General features: G+C 47.5%; 1 protein-coding gene across 1 annotated transcript; it reads left to right on the top strand.

Moving 5' to 3' along the window:
* Positions 1-8,077: 8,077 nt before the first annotated feature.
* Positions 8,078-18,368, top strand: vps50 (VPS50 EARP/GARPII complex subunit). The gene is made up of 6 exons (XM_047019761.1): positions 8,078-8,391; positions 10,978-11,074; positions 11,768-11,926; positions 14,283-14,404; positions 16,515-16,704; positions 16,829-18,368. The coding sequence occupies exons 2-6, from the start codon at positions 11,027-11,029 to the stop codon at positions 16,946-16,948; spliced, it is 639 nt and encodes a 212-aa protein (XP_046875717.1). The 5' UTR covers positions 8,078-8,391; positions 10,978-11,026; the 3' UTR covers positions 16,949-18,368.
* Positions 18,369-20,367: the final 1,999 nt, after the last annotated feature.

Raw genomic sequence — 20,367 nt, 5'->3', positions numbered from 1 at the left:
CTGTCAGTCAATGAGATCTGAACGCTTTCATCAAGAGATCACTTTACTCTGCCCAAAACATCCTGCATCAAGAGATCACTTTACTCTGCCCAAAACATCCTGCATCAAGAGATCACTTTACTCTGCCCAAAACATCCTGCATCAAGAGATCACTTTACTCTGCCCAAAACATCCTGCATCAAGAGATCACTTTACTCTGCCCAAAACATCCTGCATCAAGAGATCACTTTACTCTGCCCAAAACATCCTGCATCAGGAGAGTAACTGGATGATGGTGGAGCTGTCAGTCAGTGTATGAAGTGAAGTCAGTTTTGGTTTGGGGTGATTATTTCTCTCACGCCTGGCCCTCCTTAGCGGTTATTAACTAGTAGCGTTCTGTCAAAACATGTTGTTGCTTGTGTTGTTGACACCTGGGTCAGGGCCTGGTCAAGGTGGTCCTATTGTGCACTCTAAGACTAGCAGGACTCAGTGTCTCTCAAGGCTGAGTTCCACGCTTTCGCCCCAAAATACCTCAGGCAACACTTCAAAGCCGTCCGCTCACAAACAATCAGCCGAGCGGAGCCTCGCGAAGCAAAGCACCACCTAGCATAACAGCAGACTTTCAGCAGGGTGGGCCTGATTCAGCACCTCACAAGAAGAGGAGAGAGAAACCTGTCTGGCTGGGAGTGTCAGGGCCAAACGTGAGGTCTGGCTCTGGGGCCCAGGGCCGCCCGGTCAGGGCGGACGGGAGGAAACGCAGCCCAGAAATCGGTTCCAGAGGAGCTTCCTGGGCCAAAGTCATCAGACTGCAGTCTGGATCGGCATGCGCTCGCTCGCTCGGGGCGGTCGGACTCGCATTGTCAAAACAAAAGAGGAGGGAAATGTTGCCTCGTTCCACAGAAGCCACACCATAGACATGCACGGTCTGAGTGGTGCCTATGGAAATAACAACCCCATAACGTTGGAGTAGGAGCCAACGAAATCCACATCGATAACCTCCAGACTGACAGCATGGCCCATCAGTCATCTGCTTGACGACTGGGGAGTCTGGGAAGCTGTACGCATACTATACCCCACGCACCAGCCAGACACCTTCTAAATATCGTGCTTCATCACGACCAAACAGAAATACGTCTGATGCAAGTCCCTCTAGCTCCACCTCATTACGAGGACTTCAAAAGAAAAGTCACAACAGGAGGCTCATCTTTGATCGTCATCCTTCAATGTTATTGCTTTGGCTTTCTGATCTTTCCTGGCACGGTCTGTTTTATTCCGTTTTGTTTTCACCAGGAAGTCAAGCTTTAAAGTCTCATCAATAAGTGGAGGATGGATTTAAACTTCCTTGGCTTTGACGCTGATGGCTGGACACCAAAACAGACCACATCTGTCTCCTGTACCCTGGGAGAGTGGTTTGCTTCTAATTCCTCGAGTGCACAAGAGGATTGTAATCGTTTTTATAACAAATTCAAGCTTAAAGTCCTGTAGAACATGGCATCTGTTGCATGTTTCAGGTTAGTGGAATAGTACTTAAGTACTTCATTCTGAAAGTTGACTATGTATAAAACAGTTGATTAGTAGGTTAGGCCCTTTCAGCGTATTGGGTTCTGGTTTGGCCTCATGTTCTGTTTGAGGGAGATAAAGCCACATAAATGCTGGTTTTATCATTTTATTCAGCGCTTAAGTACTGAAAGCTGATAGTTTTTTTGTGGTGATCTTTGGTGTCTTGTGTTTTGGCTTTGGTTCCAGTGTTTCCTGGGTGTTTCTTCAAATCCCCTCTGGCTTGTCGGTCTGATCTTCCCAGAGCTCAGGCCTAGTCCAGTGGGTTTGTTTTAACTCATATTTCTACTCTAATCGCACAATAAATAAAGCTTTGGGGGCATCCCGAAAGAGGGTCATTACTACATAAGTATTAAACACAGATTGAAAGTGGATTTAAAAGATTTGATTAAATAGCTTATTGTCCTCGAAGAAATCACCTAATTCTTTTTGCGATTTTCATTTTGTGTCTTGGTAGAAACAGATGGTGAATTTTTTTCATGTCCTTCAACTTTCCTGACAAACACCTGTCATTTTGAGCAGTTTCACCAGATGCTGGGAAGTTGATTCCCTCGGTGATGGAAGACTCTTCTGGTCGTCCTCCACAGCAGGCGGTGAGGGGTATAGAGAAGTTGTGAAGCTCTCCTTCCGGTCGGACCAGCTTATCTAACGTGTCAGGCCGTCTGAAAGACGCAGGAACGTACTTAACAGGGGTGGGGAATGAAGGGATTTAATGTGCGGATGAAGTGTTATTTTATATATAATACCCTTCTCTCCTCCCCCCACCTCACCCAGCCTCCCTCCTCACTTAAGAGTGAAGTGGTCATGTTTGAAAGGGATGTTCAGCGTTCCCTTCCACACTGATTTATTCTCGCTATTCCCTAGCTTCCACTGCTAGTTAGCATAATTGTCATTTGAATATTCCCATCGTTTATGAGATGGGAACTGCGTTTGGAGTTGATGACACAGAGCTTAATTGTGTAATCATGTCAGGATGGGAATTATCGCGAATACGTTGGTGTCAGCAGGCGAGCGCTGGAACAGTTCTGCCCTCTAAACCACAAGTCTGGTTTGCCTCTACTTCCACACACCTTACCTTTTAAGAAGTAGCCTCACGTAGACGCGGGCGATGGAAAGCGGACGCCTCATCGCATGTATGGGATGCGAACATTCCAACTGAATATTTTCCGATAAACAAAAACCACAAACGAATTTTGTATGGTTTTTGAATGTAGCTTACTAATTAGAAAGCGAGCAAATAACACTAGCATTTAAGTAACATTGCTATGGTTAATGCTAGGTAACTTAGCCTGGTGGCAGCTAACTTGAAGTGCTGCCTATGTTTTTGGTTGTGTGGGATTCACAGTATAGCTGGTTCTGGCCATGGAAGAAAAGTATCTTAAAATATATCCTCACGGTCTTCCAGGTTATTACTGGATGAAATTAGTTTACTTATACCACGACATGTGTGTGTTTCCCCCTTTCAAACCACTGATTGAAACTAGAGAAATCTGTCATTCTGGACGGTGTCTCTGGGCTGTGTATCTGATCGTTCCAATCACAAAGCTTATCCCGTCAAACGTGCTCCATTGGTCCATACAGAAAGAACTTCAGTTGTCCGTTCTATCTCTCGCTGAGTCTTGAAAGGCTGATTAACTGTGGACTAGCAGGGCTGGATAACTGTCCCAGGTAATTAGAGCAGTGGGGTCATTCACAAACAGAATCACAATTTTATTTTTGCTCCTTTGTGCGGCGGAGCTCAGATTAAACGGAGCATTCACACATCCTGAATAGGGTTCTCCTGCCAGATGCGCTGTGAAGCGTTATCGTTTATATATATATATATATATATATATATATATATAAAACCGCATTACGGAAAGTTAGATAATTTTCCATTTCGTCATTGAAATGAAATGGAGAAAGTAGAAAGAAAGTCAAAGTATTATTCTCAGATTGGGTGTTGATTAAACAGAGATGGAAATGGCAGAAACTTGTATTCACTGAGCTGTCTCCCAGATTAACCTAAATAAAGGTTACATTTTGCTTTTGTGAAACATAACGTCTAAATAACCATGGTATTTGAAACGGTAGGAAATTGTCATTTAGATTTTGTATGCAGTTGGATGATATAAACTTATGTATTATACAATTGCGAACTGTTGTGAGGTGATATTCAAGATTTGAATTAGTTCTTCAATATTATCATTTAAGGTAATCTTCGCCCTCTCCTCTTGTTGGGAGAGGATTTCACCCTTCTTTACTTTGCCTCAGTTTTGTAAAGTCTACAGCGCCGTGAATTTTCTGCCGGTAGTTCTTTAAGAAGCAGTTTGAGAATGGGTTCATTTCCATCTGAATACTTTGAGACAGGAGAGTACAGGGCATTAGTATTCATTTCGGGGTAGATGGAACTGCTCATCCATATTAGCACAAACTAGTTTCAGTTCTTTATTGAATCTTGAAAAAACAATAATTCTTGTGGATGCTCTGCACTGTTCTGACAGCTGCCAGAAATCACATCAGACTTATAATAGAACTAACGCTAAGCTTCCCAACTGCTTACAGACACACACACACCCACACACACACACATACCAACCCACACGTGCACTCACACACACCCGGCTTATATGTATTCAAAACTTGCCAATATTTTCTCCCCAGACTCAGTATCTCATTTGAGGATATTGTTCAGCTTAACTTGGTACAAAGTTCTTATTCCCTTCACCTGCACCCTGCTTCAGGCAGCAAGGGGTTTAGCATAATCATACACAGTTATGTAGGTTGACTCGGGGTCCGTTGAGGCAGTTGTTAATGTGCTGTTGTTAGCCATGTCTGGATTAAAGCTGCTTTCATATTTTACACAACATTCCAGCAACTGTTACTGCGACAGGATCAGCTATGCTTGAGCGATCTCCTGTGCTCATGCAGCACAGCATGTGTCCTTGTAGATCGAATAATTACACCAATTTTCAAAGGGAATTCATGATAAGGGTACTTTAGCTGTAATCACATTAATAGCAGTTTGGTTTGTAAAAATCTCGTATTCCTGAGGGGGCGCTGTATTGTTTTGTATCGAGCTGAGATCGATATCGACGGGAATAAGGAAACCATGGATTTCTGTGGTAGGAGATACACATCCTCTCCACAGCACAGCGTCTCTGTGGACGGTAATCACACAGTGAAGTGATGAAGACTCCTTCACGATCACACAGTGAAGTGATGTAGACTCCTTCACGATCACACAGTGAAGTGATGAAGACTCATTCACGATCACACAGTGAAGTGATGAAGACTCCTTCACGATCACACAGTGAAGTAATGAAGACTCCTTCACGATCACACAGTGAAGTGATGAAGACTCCTTCACGATCACACAGTGAAGTGATGAAGACTGTGTAAACATCCTGCATGTCTGCCAGTTGTCCTTCGTAAACAGGACAACTGAGTTCTCATCCTCCAGACATAAGATCCTGGGCATGGAGAGCTTATGGTCTGTTTTGTTGGCAAGCGGAAGCCAGAGCTGCAGACTATAATATAATAGAGAAACTATACAAGTCTGGCAACTATCTCCAGGATTAAGTGCCCCAAAATGGCGCCCGGCTCTGAGTCGCAGCGGGCCTGCTTCTACTTGAGATACGCCTGACATGTTTAATTCCCGCCTAGTTCCTTCCTGTTGATATTCCTTTTGTTTTTTTATTTTGGGATGTGAAAATGAGTACCCTAATGTTCAAAGATTATTTTTGTTAAAATTAATATGACAGGTTTAGGAATACAACACTTTGGTGTCATTCACGGAAATAAGTAACCTTTTCAATCTCATTATCACCTTATAATTTGTTTAGGGAAATTTATGAAGAGATTGGAAAAAAACCAAAAAGGCTGGTGTGAATATGTAAGCATGGATCCACCTCGCTGCTTTTCAGTCCCATAATAATGTAACTCAACAGGGGAGTTGAGATGTTTTTATTATTTAGTTATTTGATTGCATGTTGAGCTGTGTTCTCCCAGTGTTTCCCTGAGGTTACAGTGAATATGGAGGAGACTCCTTCACAGACTATGTTAATTCTGTTTCATCATGTTTTTAATGAACAGCCAGTAAGCATTCCAGAGAAGTCACACAAATGTGAATCACGATACAACCTTTCTTACGGAATCCGTTTTCACATCCGTCCTTAATTCATGGTCTTAATTCATGTGAATTCATAAACTTCCTTTGGCACTGGAAAAAGCATTCTGTTATTTTTGGACTGGATTATGTACATTTACTCAATATTGTTTGAAAATTTATGAACTGTTCTTTCAATTTTTATGAGTGTCTAGTCCAGGGGATTGTGTGTGTTAGTGTTAAACCCACAGGAAGACATCACGTAGAGTTACAAGCACCAAGTGAGAAAACATATTTGACCTCCTCAGTCTTCAGTGGAGCATGTTCTTGCCTGTCTTGAGCGTGTGTTTATGCTTGCAGAGCAGGCCTACAATCACTGAGACCAAGAAAAACAGGAACACAAATCTTTTCTTCACCCGGTCCCAACCCGATCAGGAGGAGAACGCGGTTAGACCCGGAGTGTGCATTTACATTTAGTCATTTAGCAGACGCTCTTATTCAGAGCGACTTACAGTAAGTACAGGGACATTCCCCCGAGGCAAGTAGGGTGAAGTGCCTTGCCCAAGGACACAACATCATTCGGCCAGGAATCAAATGGGCAACCTTCTGATTAATAGCCCGATTCCCTAACCTCTCAGCCATCTGACCCCCATCTGCCGTAGTGGTTTGGGCCGGGCCCTGACGGCATTCATCAAGCTAATGCAGTGAGTCAGCTCCAAGTCTGCTTAGAAAGGGGGTTTCTGGGAGGCAACTGGGGGAAAATAACATCTGAGAACCGATCGATGTATTTGTTTGAGCACTTTAGAGGGAAACACCATATTGTTGCTGATTGTTTGTTTTCAGGCAGTAAATGACTATTACTTTAGAGGATGTTTTATTGATGGTCACGTTCAGACTCCGGATGAAGTAACCCCTAATGGGGTTTCTGGATAAACTCCATATCAGCCGTAGATCAATCATGTTTATGCATGGAAAGGCCCTTGAATGCAGTAGATAGCTCATTGCTTGGAGATGCTTACGCAGGACAGAGAAGCCAAATGAGCTGGTTGTGGCTTAATGTATTCTTAAGAGTTAGAAATGTGTTTGGAGGGTTTGACACTTTCAGGAGGGTTACAGCTCAGTGTTGGCTCATGTCACATGACTCTGAACGTCCAGTCGACCTTACAGGCAGGCATGTCACATGACTCTGAACGTCCAGTCGACCTTACAAGCAGCCATGTCACATGACTCTGAACGTCTAGTCGACCTTACAGGCATGTCACATGTCCTAGACATGAAATGTTTGCAAAGGGGTTCATCTCCTGTAATTCAGGTTGATCTAAAGTTTATATCAACCTGAATCCATCCATTAATTCACACACGTTAGCGGCCTCCATCCTCTGGGGTGTTTGGCTTTGCGGTGGGTGGGGGTTTGGTCCGGGGAGGGGGAGCGGGAGGGGATGGTGAACTCACCAGGACAACCCTGATCCCAGCCCTGTCAAGGGGGGGGGGGGTGTCTAGAGGAAGTGGCTGGGATGAGACCAGTAGAAAACACTCTGTTACTTCCTTATTTGTGTGATTACTATTGATCTAGTCCTGTTGGTTTGCCTGTCACAGGGCTACACACACAATCTCTCTCGCTCTCTCTCGATCTCTCTCGATCTCTCTCACTCTCTCACTCTCTCTCGCTCTCTCGATCTCTCTCTCTCGCTCTCTCTCGCTCTTTCTCTCGCTCTCTCTCGACACACTACTTTGTGATGCATTGTCAAGCCTCAAAGTATGGTGATAACACTTCTGTGTGGAATTTCAATGGCTTTTGTGGATTATTGTTTATGATTAATGTGGATGTCTTCTGGGGCTTTCTGCAGGGGAGAGAGGGAGAGAGGGAGAGGGGGAGAGGGAGAGGGAGAGGGGGGGGAGGGATTTTATGGGAAAAGGACCAAATTAAAGCTGCCTGGAGATATGTTGGTCAGCATTATGGATAAACGTTTTTCCATAGAACGCAGTGTAGTATTGATGACATTTTACGCTGTGGTTGAATTTATCATCAGATTAATATATGCTGTAGAAAAACAGTGAACCAGAGGATTGGGGCTGAGGTGTATAATATCAATCAGAGCCAGGTCGATCAGTACATTACTCACCTGGAAATGACTAATAGTTATTTCAATTTTCCCTTGTAAATGTTCGTCTTGTTCAGTCCCTGTGTGTTTGAAATGCAGATGCCACCATGATCTCACAGCAGTATGAGCCACACCCTTCTGAACAACACACACACGCTCCCGTCATCTCCACCGCACGCTGCCAACTCTAGGTTGAGCTCAGTGGTTAGAGACTTTGACAGCAGATCAAGAAGTCACAGGCTCAAATCCCCCTGTGCTAAACATGTACTTGGTATGTGTACGTCTCAGACTGGAGACAAACTCATTAGCTTCCGCTTTCTTCCTTAGACATTTATTTCCAGGACCTGAGGAGGGTAAAGCTTAGTGGTTAGATCATTTGATGGCAGTCAAGAGGTCGCTGGTTCAATTTTCCCTCTCTCTCCCCCTTAATGTACTGTATATATCACATGGATACAAATGTCTGCTGAACAAATGTTGATTTTTATTTCTGGAGTTTGAGTGTTTGTCTGGTGTGTCGGTACAGGAGGTGGTTGGGGAGAGCGTGGGAGTTTCGTCCGAGGACAGGAAGGAGAAGGTGCCCAGTCCTCACCTTAGCCAGGTGGTGGACCTCTCCAACAGCAGGACCCTCTACGGCCTGGCTCAGCGCGTGGTGGCCACAGAGTCACTGTAAGTCCTCCCCTCTGCCTCCTCCCCTCTACCTCCTCCCCTCTACCTCCTCCCCACCTCCCTCTGCCTCCCCTGTACCTCACCCTTCCCTTCTATGGAAGGCCATTACAGGACTCGTTACTCAAAACTGAACTGAGTGTTTTGAATGTCTTTCTATTTCTTGGAGTCAAACTCCTTCTACTCTTCCCTGCTCCTCCTCGCTGTTTCCCAGTCTGAGCTTCTCCCCCCCCCCCCCCCCCAAACACACGCACACACTTTATTTCACTACACACACACACTAAGACACCCTAACAATAGCTGGAGCATGCTTAGCTGGCCAAGTGTGTGTTGGACAGAGCTGTGCTGTGAGCTGATGGGGGAAGCAGAGTGTGGTTGTCATGTTGGAGCCAGGGAACGGGATGCCTCCCCGCCACTCTCCCTCTGCCAGATGGCACCCAGCTAGGCCTGCAACTACTGAACACAACAATAAGGAAAATAAGGAGGATGTAGGGGAAAACGTTTGGAGGAAGTGGTAGAAAAAGACGATAATAAACGGAATGTGTGTGTGTGTGTGTTACTCAGAAACCTTTTGTCTCTGAGCTGTGGTCTCTATAAGCGCTCTGTGGCAAAACTTGGTAAGGCTAACGTGGTGTCACACACCCGGACATGCTTAGAATACGACACCTTTAATAACACCATTACCGCACGCCAGCCCCTTCTAGAAAGCTCACCAGTGTAAAACTCCATTTAGCTGGTTGCTAATGGAATAATCAATGAGCCAGGAGGGTCCTGAGCGGAGATCAAGATTCTAGCACCCGGAGACACCCTGGGAAAGCTTCCTATTCACCGTTGTCTAAGAGCCTTGTTTATATTGGCATAAACAGATAACCGTGTTTATATAAGCTTAAACAGATAACCGTGTTTATATAAGCTTAAACAGATATAACCATTCCGGTCCTCTTGACTTGCCCCTTTCTCCTCAGGATCAACACCAACCGCCTCGAATGAAGAAGCTTTTAAGCGTACGGAAAAGCCCAAGCTGTAATCACTTTCATTAGAGGTGTTTAGCGTGCTTGCGCTAGTCTACGCGTAAACATCAGCGTGTTTGCATGTGTGTCTGCGCTTATGAGCGTTTGTATTAGACTGTAATGCTTCTTATGAGCGTTTGTATTAGACTGTAATGCTTCTTATGAGCGTTTGTATTAGACTGTAATGCTTCTTATGAGCGTTTGCATTAGACTGTAATGCTTCTTGGGTGCTCCCTTGATGCCTGAGTGAGAGTTTGGACTCTGGCACTTGGACGGTGTTTGTGTTTGAACCAGCCGGCAGGTGTACGGCACGGTCCCTCTCAAACAGTGGTCCTCGACTGGTCTAACCACAGGACCCACATTTGTCCTTGGTTATCAAGTCATGACCCAAAAATAATTAAATTTCCGAATCATTACAATCTATTTCATGAAGCAATTCGGAGTCTAGAATGCGGGCGGCACAATGTTAGTCCTACGCACCTTTCAAAATAAAAGCACAACATCGAAAGTTCGGTAACTTATAGAAATAAGGTCGTCAGATGGCTGAGCGGTGAGGGAGTTGGGCTAGTAATCAGAAGGTTGCCGGATCGATAAAAGTTTGACTTTTTGACAGAGCCGAAGCACACGACCCTCTCCACACCAGCTCACGACCCTCTCCACACCAGCTCACGACCCTCTCAGCACCAGCTCACGACCCTCTCCACACCAGCTCACGACCCTCTCCACACCAGCTCACGACCCCTCTCCACACCAGCTCACGACCCTCTCCACACCAGCTCACGACCCCTCTCCACACCAGCTCACGACCCCTCTCCACACCAGCTCACGACCCTCTCCACACCAGCTCACGACCCTCTCCACACCAGCTCACGACCCTCTCCACACCAGCTCACGACCCTCTCAACACCAGCTCACGACCCTCTCCACACCAGCTCACGACCCTCTCCACACCAGCACACGCCCTCTCAACATTAGCTCACGACCCTCTCCACACCAGCTCAAGACCCTCTCAACACCAGTTTACGACCCTCTCCACACCAGCTCACGACCCTCTCCACACCAGCTCAAGACCCTCTCAACACCAGCTCACGACCCTCTCCACACCAGCTCAAGACCCTCTCAACACCAGCTCACGACCCTCTCAACACCAGCTCACGACCCTCTCCACACCAGCTTGCAACTCACTTGGGTCTGGTCCCGCTCTCAGCTCCCGGGCCACAACCTGGACTCTCAGATGGGAGGATTGATTCTGCTTCCTTTTTTGTCTCCCTGAGTTCCACCCAAAGCGTTTGGTCTGAGAATCTTGTAAACATCCTCCAGGATGGTACCACAGCGGTTTGTAGACTTGAGGATGTTTAATATTCAGGAGACCCCAGTATGGATGCATGTAGTGTGTCTCTGAATGAGACGTTTAATCAAGACCAAAGGTTAACTGAAATGGAAATAGCTCAAAGTATCCCTCTCTGATTTGACCTTCTGTCCTGAGTGCAACCTAGTTTGATTTGACCTTTCTGCCACTTTCTCTCTCCTTCTCACCCTCTCTCCCTCTGTCACCTTCCCTCTCTCTCTCTCCCTCCAGCGTGTTCCTGGCAGAGCAGTTTGACTTCCTGCAGACCCACCTGGACTCCATGATGCCTGCAGCTAAGAAACCCTTCCTGCAGCAGTTCTACTCTCAGGTCGCGACCCCCCTGAACCCCCCCCCCCCACACACACACAGGACAGGATCAGCTTCCCACGGCCCTAACACAGCTGACCCTACAAAGATACTCCCAATGTGATGCTTTCAGAACGTCCATCTCAGCCGGCCATCTGGCAGCCTAGCAGGATGTGGGACAGTTTGAAGCCCTGTTTGACCCTCGTCTGGTCTGTAGGCGTCTGTCTGGGTGACGTCCTGGTTCCATCCTGGTTCCGTCCTGGTTCTGTCCTGGTTCCTCTCTCTCTGAGTCAGTTGTAACAGGTTAAAATCCTCTGGCCTCTGAGGAATGCTGATGGAGGTTAGGAGACATCCACAGCAGCCCTTATCTGCCTGTGTGGTCACCAAAAAGTCTTTAATGAGACAATCCCCCTCCTAAGGTTTCTGTTTACCAGAAGAAAGCAGTTAGCGAGCACCGGCTTTCAAACTGCCATGTTTTCTTAGTGGGAAAGCAACAGCATTTTCAATCGTTTTTATTGTAAAAGCTCAATGAGGGGTTTGTTAACCCTGCAAAGTTGCACTTTTATGCTGCCGTACAAATACAGAAGAATGGAAAATGTTTTAAAAAGAATAATATTCACTTAAAAAAACACTGATGCCTAACACTTCTGCAGAGCGCTGTATCTGCAAAACGAATAACTGAATAATCATGTCATTCTGTGTCCTTCTCCTGCAGACTGTGTCCACAGCCAGTGAGCTGAGGAAGCCCATATACTGGATCGTAGCTGCCAAGGCTATCGACTATGAGCAGATGCTGCTGCTGATGGCTGGAGTCAAGTGGGACATTAGAGAGATCATGTCCCAGCACAACGTCTACGTGGACGTGCTGCTGAAGGTAATGTGGCGTGATTGCCCGTTTACGCTGTGGGCGCTATGCAGCAACATGGGAGTGTTTGGTCCTGAGCGCGACGAAGTGGGTTTGAAATGTTGTTTTGTGTTCTCTTGAGTTCCGTCCGAAGTGTTTTCATGTTTTCTCCGTGGGCGTTTGAGAGAGGCGTTAAGGTTTGTGTGATCTGCCGTCCAGGCCGCAGGCTACTGTGCTTCTTGTGATTCCCTCTGGGATCACGGCTCCCAGCTGCTCTCATTTGCCTGCCCCCGGCGAGATAACGGGGTCTGACACAATCATAACCCTTCTTCAAGCGGGTGCAGACCTACACATCAACTGTTCTCACGTGGCATCTTTATCTGAACTCTCAGAAGGGCCACGTGGAATTTCTCATCTCTCACAGAGTCCCCAGTTTTCCTCCTTTTCTTAATTGCTCCATGATCTCACACAGGCCCAGAGGTCTACCGCATCAATTATTTGCCAGACTAAATAATTCACTCTCGAAGACGTCTGTCTAAATGCAGATCTGGGAGACAAGTTCCCAGGTAGTTAAGGGAGAGGTTATCCCTCTGCTCCCATGACTTGCTGCGGACTTCAGGATTTTCACCAAATGAAATGCCTTATTCATGACAACCACTTCTCCCATCATGCATTGTGCATGGGGGCTGTGGCGTGGCACAGCAGCATACGGGGAGAGCGACAGGTCGCTGTCGACAGATGGTTTTCTGGGTAGAATGCTGAGCAGGGTCTTATTTACCAGCAGCACTCAACTCAATCCTCCCAATCTGCATCAACAAGCCCCAGCAACCACGTTCACACCCACACCGGATACGCTACCAGGCATTGGAACAAACACGAACACACACAGATGCATGCTCACACATACACGCACACGCTCACACACGCGTGTGTTCACTCATACATACATGCACACACACCCCAGTGATCCTGGTTGAAGTGTTTCATATGAATGAACACAGTCATGACTGACCCCCGGGTCCAGACTGGGAGAACACTCAGCCACTGAGCTGCCAAGTGTTAGCTCAGTTCCCGAAGCCAAATAATCAGACTTTTTAAACCCCATGGATTAGCTGCATTGCGTTCCACAATGGATCAGAACTCTGCAGATATCCTGGTTGGGCCAAAGAGAGGACGAATGTAACTATCCAGAACTTGATATTAAATGTGTTGGGAAACATTCAGCTGGTTTTGGCTCCTGAAGTTGATTAGCTTGTTCAGGTATGCACAGCACGCTAGCGTTTCAGTACTGACGAACCAGCATCGATATCTTGTTGGGTCACACTTGCACTGGAGAATTTGTTATTGATCCAAATAATTTCTAATTGGAATTGATGAAGAGAAGTTGGGCTGTGACAGGTAAAACAGATGAGTGTGTGTGAGAGAGTGTTTGTGTGAGAGAATGTGTTTGGATCTGATTCTCACTGTCTCTTCAGCCCAAAACTAATCACAAGTCATTAACATTCTTCCTGCTCATCAGTCGGTGTCTGTATGGCAGCGCTGCACCCAGCTCTATAATTGCATACCATTCGATTGTAATTGAAAAAAGCGTAGTCACTAACACGCACGCCATGTTGTTTTAACACCTTGGGAGAAACCAATGCAATTGTATTCAATACATCTTCATTGTCCCCGGAGGGCAATTCTGGTGCGGCACAATCATCAGGGAAATGAGCTGTATATACAACCACAGAAACGCTCTAAACAACCAGGAATAGTAAACATCAAGTTTGCTAAGTGCAGTGAGTTAAAAAAGTACAGATGGTCATAATCCATTTATCCCACATGAGAGAGAGAGAGAGAGAGGGAGAGAGAGGGAGAGGGAGACAGCGAGAGGGAGAGAGAGAGAGAGGGAGAGGGGTTGAGGGAGACAGCGAGAGGGAGAGAGTGTGGATGAGGACAGTCTGTGTGGAGCGAGTCTGTCTTCTGACAGCTGTCAGCCTTCAGAACACACTACCAGGGAGAGTTCTCTACATGTGAGTCCTGGCAGTTAAAAAGACTTAAACGTCTGTTGCCTTCCAAAACGGCAGCTCTATTTTTACATATAGCCCCCCCGCCCCCCCCCCCCACCTGAGTCCAGCTGAGTCAACAGCCTGCTGAGGGATGTGTCTGGCTCAGCCCGTCAGCAGGGAGACGTGTGCGGCGGCCATCTTGGATGGCTCTGCTCCCAGGGACAGCTGTGGAGCAGGGTCAGGAAAGAAGACGCTATAGGTCAAAGGTCAACTGGGAGACTGCAGGCGAGGCTGGGGTGGAGGGGGATGCGTTGGGGTTGTTGTTGTTGATGATGTAGATGTTGATGTTGAAGATGATGTTAATGTTGTTGTTGTTGTTGTGTGTGTGTGTCCAGGAGTTTGAGGAGTTTAACCGGCGCCTGGGAGAGGCGTCCAGACAGGTTCGAATCCCGCTGGCTGTATCCAACGTGCTGTGGGAGCACTGCATCCGCCTGGCCAACCGCACCCTGGTGGAGGGGTGAGGACCACCTCCCTCTCACTCACTCACTCACTCACTCACTCACTCACTCACTCACTCACTCACTCACTCACACATCACCCTCTCACTCATGTACCACCCTCTCACACACATATCACCCTCTCACTCACACATCAACCTCTCACTCACACATCACCCTCTCACTCACACATCACCCTCTCACTCATGTACCACCCTCTCACTCACACATCACCCTCTCACTCACACATCAACCTCTCACTCATGTACCACCCTCTCACTCACACATCACCCTCTCACTCATGTACCACCCACTCACTCACACACTCACACATCACCCTCTCACTCATGTACCACCCTCTCACTCACACATCACCCTCTCACTCGTTTCACACCCCCTCTTCCTGAGTGTCACACACTCCACACACAGTCAGGCCCTGCGACATAGAACACACCATATTAAAGCTACAATTCAGAATAAAACACAAAGTATTAACCTGTTCCTCCTGCGAGTCGACACAAGTTGAAACTCATCACTTCTTAAAACTCCTCCTTTGTGCTTTAAAAAGCTGGGGTCAGCCGTTTTGATTGGTAGTCGTGTCTCAGCATTTGTTGCCGAGTGGTTTCCAGTAGCCCGGTAGAGGAGGTTTCAGAGCACTACTCAGCACAACAAACACACAGCTCTCTGTTACACTGTCTATCTGCACTCCATCACCCCGGGACATGCTAATGTGGATCTGAGGATCGGAGGATTTATATGCAAAGGATTGGGGAGGTGTGGAAGGTCTGGGCACCGTGCATTTTGATGCCTGTCTGTTTGCTGCGGCTGTTTGCCAGGGCGCCGTCGTAAATAGAAACAGTTTGGCGTTCTTCTGCCAAGTATCCATGTTGAGTTATCAGCAGCTCTCTGAAGTGCAGAGCCGCATTGTCACATCGATCAGGAGATTTTGGGATTCTTCTGCAGTTGTTTTCCCCCCCTGGCTTCACAATGCGCTTGTTTTAACATGTGGCCCTTGTAAATTAGGAAACCTTCAGAATGGTAAGAAACAGCTCTCCTGCTAGCAACAGGGGAGATTAGCAGATAAGCTGGCGAGACACTGGAGACAGCCTCCCTCCCTCCTTCCTTCCCTCCCTCCCTCCCTCCCTCCCTCCTTCCTTCCTTCCTTCCTTCCTTCCTTCCTTCCTTCCTTCCTTCCTTCCTTCCCTCCCTCCCTCCCTCCCTCCTTCCTTCCTTCCTTCCTTCCTTCCTTCCTTCCCTCCAGCTGCTGTGGTATCTACCAGGGTTCTGCTGTGGTATCTACCAGGGATGGGATGTCAGGTATTTCTCAGGCTGGAGAGACTCCATTTTGGGGCAGCTATCCCAACAGGCCGGCGCCATCTTGGGGCGTCTCCTCCCCTTCCTCTCCCTCTTCTAGTGAGCCAGTGAAAGACCTGTCCTATAATCCGTGTAACAGCAGAGCTGCGGGTCACCTTCAGGGCCTCTGAGAGATGGAGGGATGGATGGAGAGAGAGAGAGAGAGAGAGAGAGAGAGAGAGAGAGAGAGAGAGAGAGAGAGAGAGAGAGAGAGAGAGAGAGAGAGAGAGAGAGAGAGAGAGAGAGAGAGAGAGAGAGAGAGAGAGAGAGAGAGAGAGAGAGAGAGAGAGAGAGAGAGAGAGAGAGAGAGAGAGAGAGAGAGAGAGAGAGAGAGAGAGAGAGAGAGAGAGATCTCTTCCTCAGAAATCCATTACCCCTCTGTCAGGTAGAGAGCAAACAGGGGTGTCAGCCACCACTGATGTTAATGTGGAAACAGCTCTCCTTCCCTCCACACACACACTTACGCACGTATGGAACCAATCACACATTACATGGCAAACAGACTTTCTAAAGTGAAATACTTACCACCTCCTCTCCCCTCCCCTCCTCCGCTCCCCTCTCCTACTCTCCCCTCCTCCACTCCCCTCCTCTGCTCCGCTCCCCTCCTCCTGTCCTCTCCCCTCCTCTCGTCCTCTCCCCTCCTCCTCCTTCTGCTCCCCTCCTCTCTTCTCCCCTCCTCCTCTCCCCTCCTCCACTCCGCTCCTCCTCTCCCCTCCTCCGCTCCGCTCTTTCTCTCCCCTCCTACCCTCCCCTCCTCCTCTCCCCTCCTCTCCTCAGCTATGCTAATGTGAAGAAGTGCAGTAACGAGGGGCGAGCCCTGATGCAGCTGGATTTCCAGCAGTTCCTCACCAAGCTGGAGAAGCTGAGCGACCTGCGGCCCGTCCCTGACAAGGAGTTTGTGGAGACCTACATCAAGGCCTACTATCTGACCGAGAACGACATGGAGCAATTCATCAAGAACCACCGGGTTAGTCAGGAGGGAGGGAGGGAGGGCGGGCGGGCAAAAGAAGGGTATTTTTTGTGTGCGTCTGTCTGTCTGCCAGCCTGCCTGTCTGTCTGACTGCCTGTGTGGGTGTGGGTGTGTGTTCCAGGAGTACTCTATGAAGCAGCTGGCCAACCTGGTGAACGTATGTCTGGGCTCTCACATCAACAAGAAGGCTCGTCAGAAACTGCTGGCTGCCATCGACGACATTGACCGACCACGGAGATAGACACACACACACACACAGTCTGTATCCACTCCAGGGAGCCTCTTTTAAATGCCCATAAAACATTCCCATGTACTGATCATCTGAGTAGCATCCAGGAAGTGGACAGTGTTTGTGTTGGACTGTGGTGAATGTCTGTCGAAAGCTTCTTAAACGTTGCTCCTTTCGTAGTTATTCCGCTGTTGTTGCAACTGGATAGATTCACTCTCCGATATCTAACCTGTCGATGTGCTTCAGCATATACTGTCATGTAACTTTGTTAACACCTTGGGTCATAGTGTTGGTCGTGAACGGTTACTGCGGTGCATCCAACAGAACACGCTAATATCTGAACCTGGAGCTAACACGCTAACATCTGAACCTGGAGCTAACACGCTAATGTCTGAACCTGGAGCTAACACGCTAATGTCTGAACCTGGAGCTAACACGCTAACATCTGAACCTGGAGCTAATACGCTAACATCTGAACCTGGAGCTAACACGCTAACGTCTGAACCTGGAGCTAACACGCTAACATCTGAACCTGGAGCTTCTGAACCTGGAGCTAACATGCTAACCCTGGCAGGGTGATCCCATATGCACAGCAGGCTGAAGAGACCTGCTCCAGTAAGCATGGCTTGCTTCATCCTTCCTGTACAGGTACAATTTCACTGCTTTATCTGTGTCTGGATCAACAGGAAGCCTTTGTTCTGTGTCCTGATCTGCTATGATGATGCAATGTTTATTTTTTTCCGGGTGATGTTTTTAAGATTTGGAAGCACTTGACGTGTTGAAGGACAGACAGGTAAAGTTGCTCTGATGTTTTACTTTCCAAGTCTGAGAATGTTTCCACGGTGCCCTTCAAACGTCCATTTTGTAAATAACGTCGATCTTTGCTGTTATATTTCAGTTTGTTTGTCGCAGCACTGCTCGGCTGTGAGTTTCTATGTTTTGTTGCGTCCATGAAACCTAATATAAGGATGATTCTGAAATATATTATTGTTTGTAGATGAGGAAAACCTTGTATCAGCTCTGGCTCAATCTGCTTGTTGTTCAGTCACATCACTTAAAGTAGAGCCCAACCTCTAGGTTTCACTAGGTCTGACTTTACAGGAGGATTCACCATAAGAGAAAACACAAAACTATGATATTGTTTATTAATTAATTGCTGTGTGAACACCTACTCCAAAACTATACTGTAAATTGACAACGTTTAAACGTTGTTTTTATTTATTCCTGCATCTTGTTTCAGATTACTTTTTCTTTTTATTCTGTGATCATAGAAGTCTGTTTCCTGGCAGTCGTGTCATTCTTCAACTGTAAAAGAATATTTAAAAAACCAACATTAACTGTACATGTTAAGATGACGGTTAAGCGTGCCATCTGTAACTGTCAAAGTTGTGGATGATGATTACATAATAAACACACTACCATGGAAACCTGATCTTGGTTGACCTGATCTCACATCTAAGGTCTCTATGGTAACAGCATGAGATCAAAGGAAGAATGCAGTAACCTGGACGACTGAGGTGAAAGTCGCCAGTCATCATTTCATGTGCCTCTTCTCCAGGTTAGTGTGTGTGTGTGTTGATGTAAGCGTATTTGCGCGAGAGTGAAAATCTGTGAGCGTACTCAGTGAGACTGTACTCTAAAGATTAGGATGGGCCCTACTGTGTCAGCAGGTGAGCTGAAACTCAGCTCATCTCTTCTGAAAACAAACTGACTCACCAGCTGTATTCATCCCAGGGAAACTGCACACACACACACACACACACACACACGGATAAACAACCCAGATCTTTCCCACTTGTGTAGAAATAAACTGGGCGAACACCGATACAGACAGAAGCTTTTTTCCCGGTGGAAGTAACCACGACGATGAGGCCGCCTCCTCCTCCGGGAGGCTGATCCATCCAGGCTGTACGGAAGGTGATTGTGTTGTCAGATCTCAGCTCTGCTCCTGTACACAGTCCTGTGACGTGTGTGTGTGTGTGTGTAGAACATCCTGGAGTCTGTCTGGTCCCCATCCACCTACACTTCCTGGTGTGACTCTCCTGTCGTCATGGCATTCTGCAACATTCCTGGCTGAGTCTCCACGGTGTCAGAAAGGCTGTCTTTCTGTCCCATCGTTCTATGTCTCTTTCCCTCGCCCGCCCTCTCTCTCTCTCCTGGAGAACCCAGCACCATTGTCCCCAGTCCAAACGTGTCCGGCTCCCAGTCCACTCAGGATACGGTGTCCCAATTAACCTTTTCTGACAAAAGGCTGGGTACTCCCAGATCCTCCTCGTCCGCATGGCTGCCACACATTAACCTTTTGGCAGACGCCCCACTTTACAGTCTCTCTCACACACACGGCATTCTGTGTGTTCCTGTGTGGTCGGACACAGACCCAACGTGGTTGGTAGCTAGCTGTGACTCATGTGTCGTCTCTGTAGCATGAACAGGAGCACGACAGGGCTGGCCTCATTGACCTGTGTGTAACTGGGTTACGGAGTGTTCTTCTGACAGCTGCACGGTGGCTGGCACCGTCCCCAGTCTGGTTAAGACTGATATGATGAGTGATGACAACCTGACCTGGCAACCCGAGATACAAACTTGGCAACCCGAGATGCGTATATAAGGGCAGAGGTGATGCGATAAGAGCATCTGGCGAGACATCTAACAAGTCCGTTCAACAGGAGATCATTGTCTTCCACCTCCTGGGTGAGGTGTAATGGCTGCTGGTCTTTCAAACAGGGGAAGCTCATTTTCGACCTACATCCTAAAAACTTTCCATTTATTTGGCTAGTTCACCCTAGCCTGGTCCTAACCAGACTCTTGTACATTTCATTTGTACAGAGAGTCTGGCCTCGCTCTATTGACAACTGTTGACTTCTTGTAGGTGGGTACGCTGTTGAAGTTGAACTATTAGATCTGCCCAGAGCCAATCGCTACGTTCGCCTTAGCCAATTCCTTCACCACTACTGTAACAGAGCTGCCTTAGCTGGAAAATCAAACTGTTCCCAAACCCCGTGGGGAGGAGGGCCTCAACATCATGGCCACCAACAAAACTCAGCCAAACTTGTTCTTGCGCCGGCTTTAGCTTATGGATATTCGGCAGCGTTGCTACAACGGATCGAATGGCTTCGCTCGCATCTTTCTCTGCCACCTAATTTGTACTCCAGACCGCAAAATCATTCAAGAAAGACTGGGGTTCTGCTGGGCCTCTTTGTCTGACCCCCTTGTCGTCCTAATCTTCCCCCCGTTACGGAGCCCCTGGTGGGCAGACCGTCTGGTCTGGAGTTCATCCTCTCCAGTCTCTGGATGTTGTGTTGTGGCGTTGGCCTTGATCACTCAGAGCTTGTTTGTCGGTTGACCCATCACCCTACGTCCTTGTTTTTACCTGCTACCTTCCGGGAGCCGACAGTCTGCTAAACAAAGCAGACAGCTACGTGGAGACGCTC

Source organism: Hypomesus transpacificus, chromosome 4 (genome assembly GCF_021917145.1).
Source record: "Hypomesus transpacificus isolate Combined female chromosome 4, fHypTra1, whole genome shotgun sequence".
Lineage (NCBI taxonomy): Eukaryota > Metazoa > Chordata > Actinopteri > Osmeriformes > Osmeridae > Hypomesus > Hypomesus transpacificus.
This window is presented reverse-complemented; position numbering and strand designations above follow the sequence as displayed.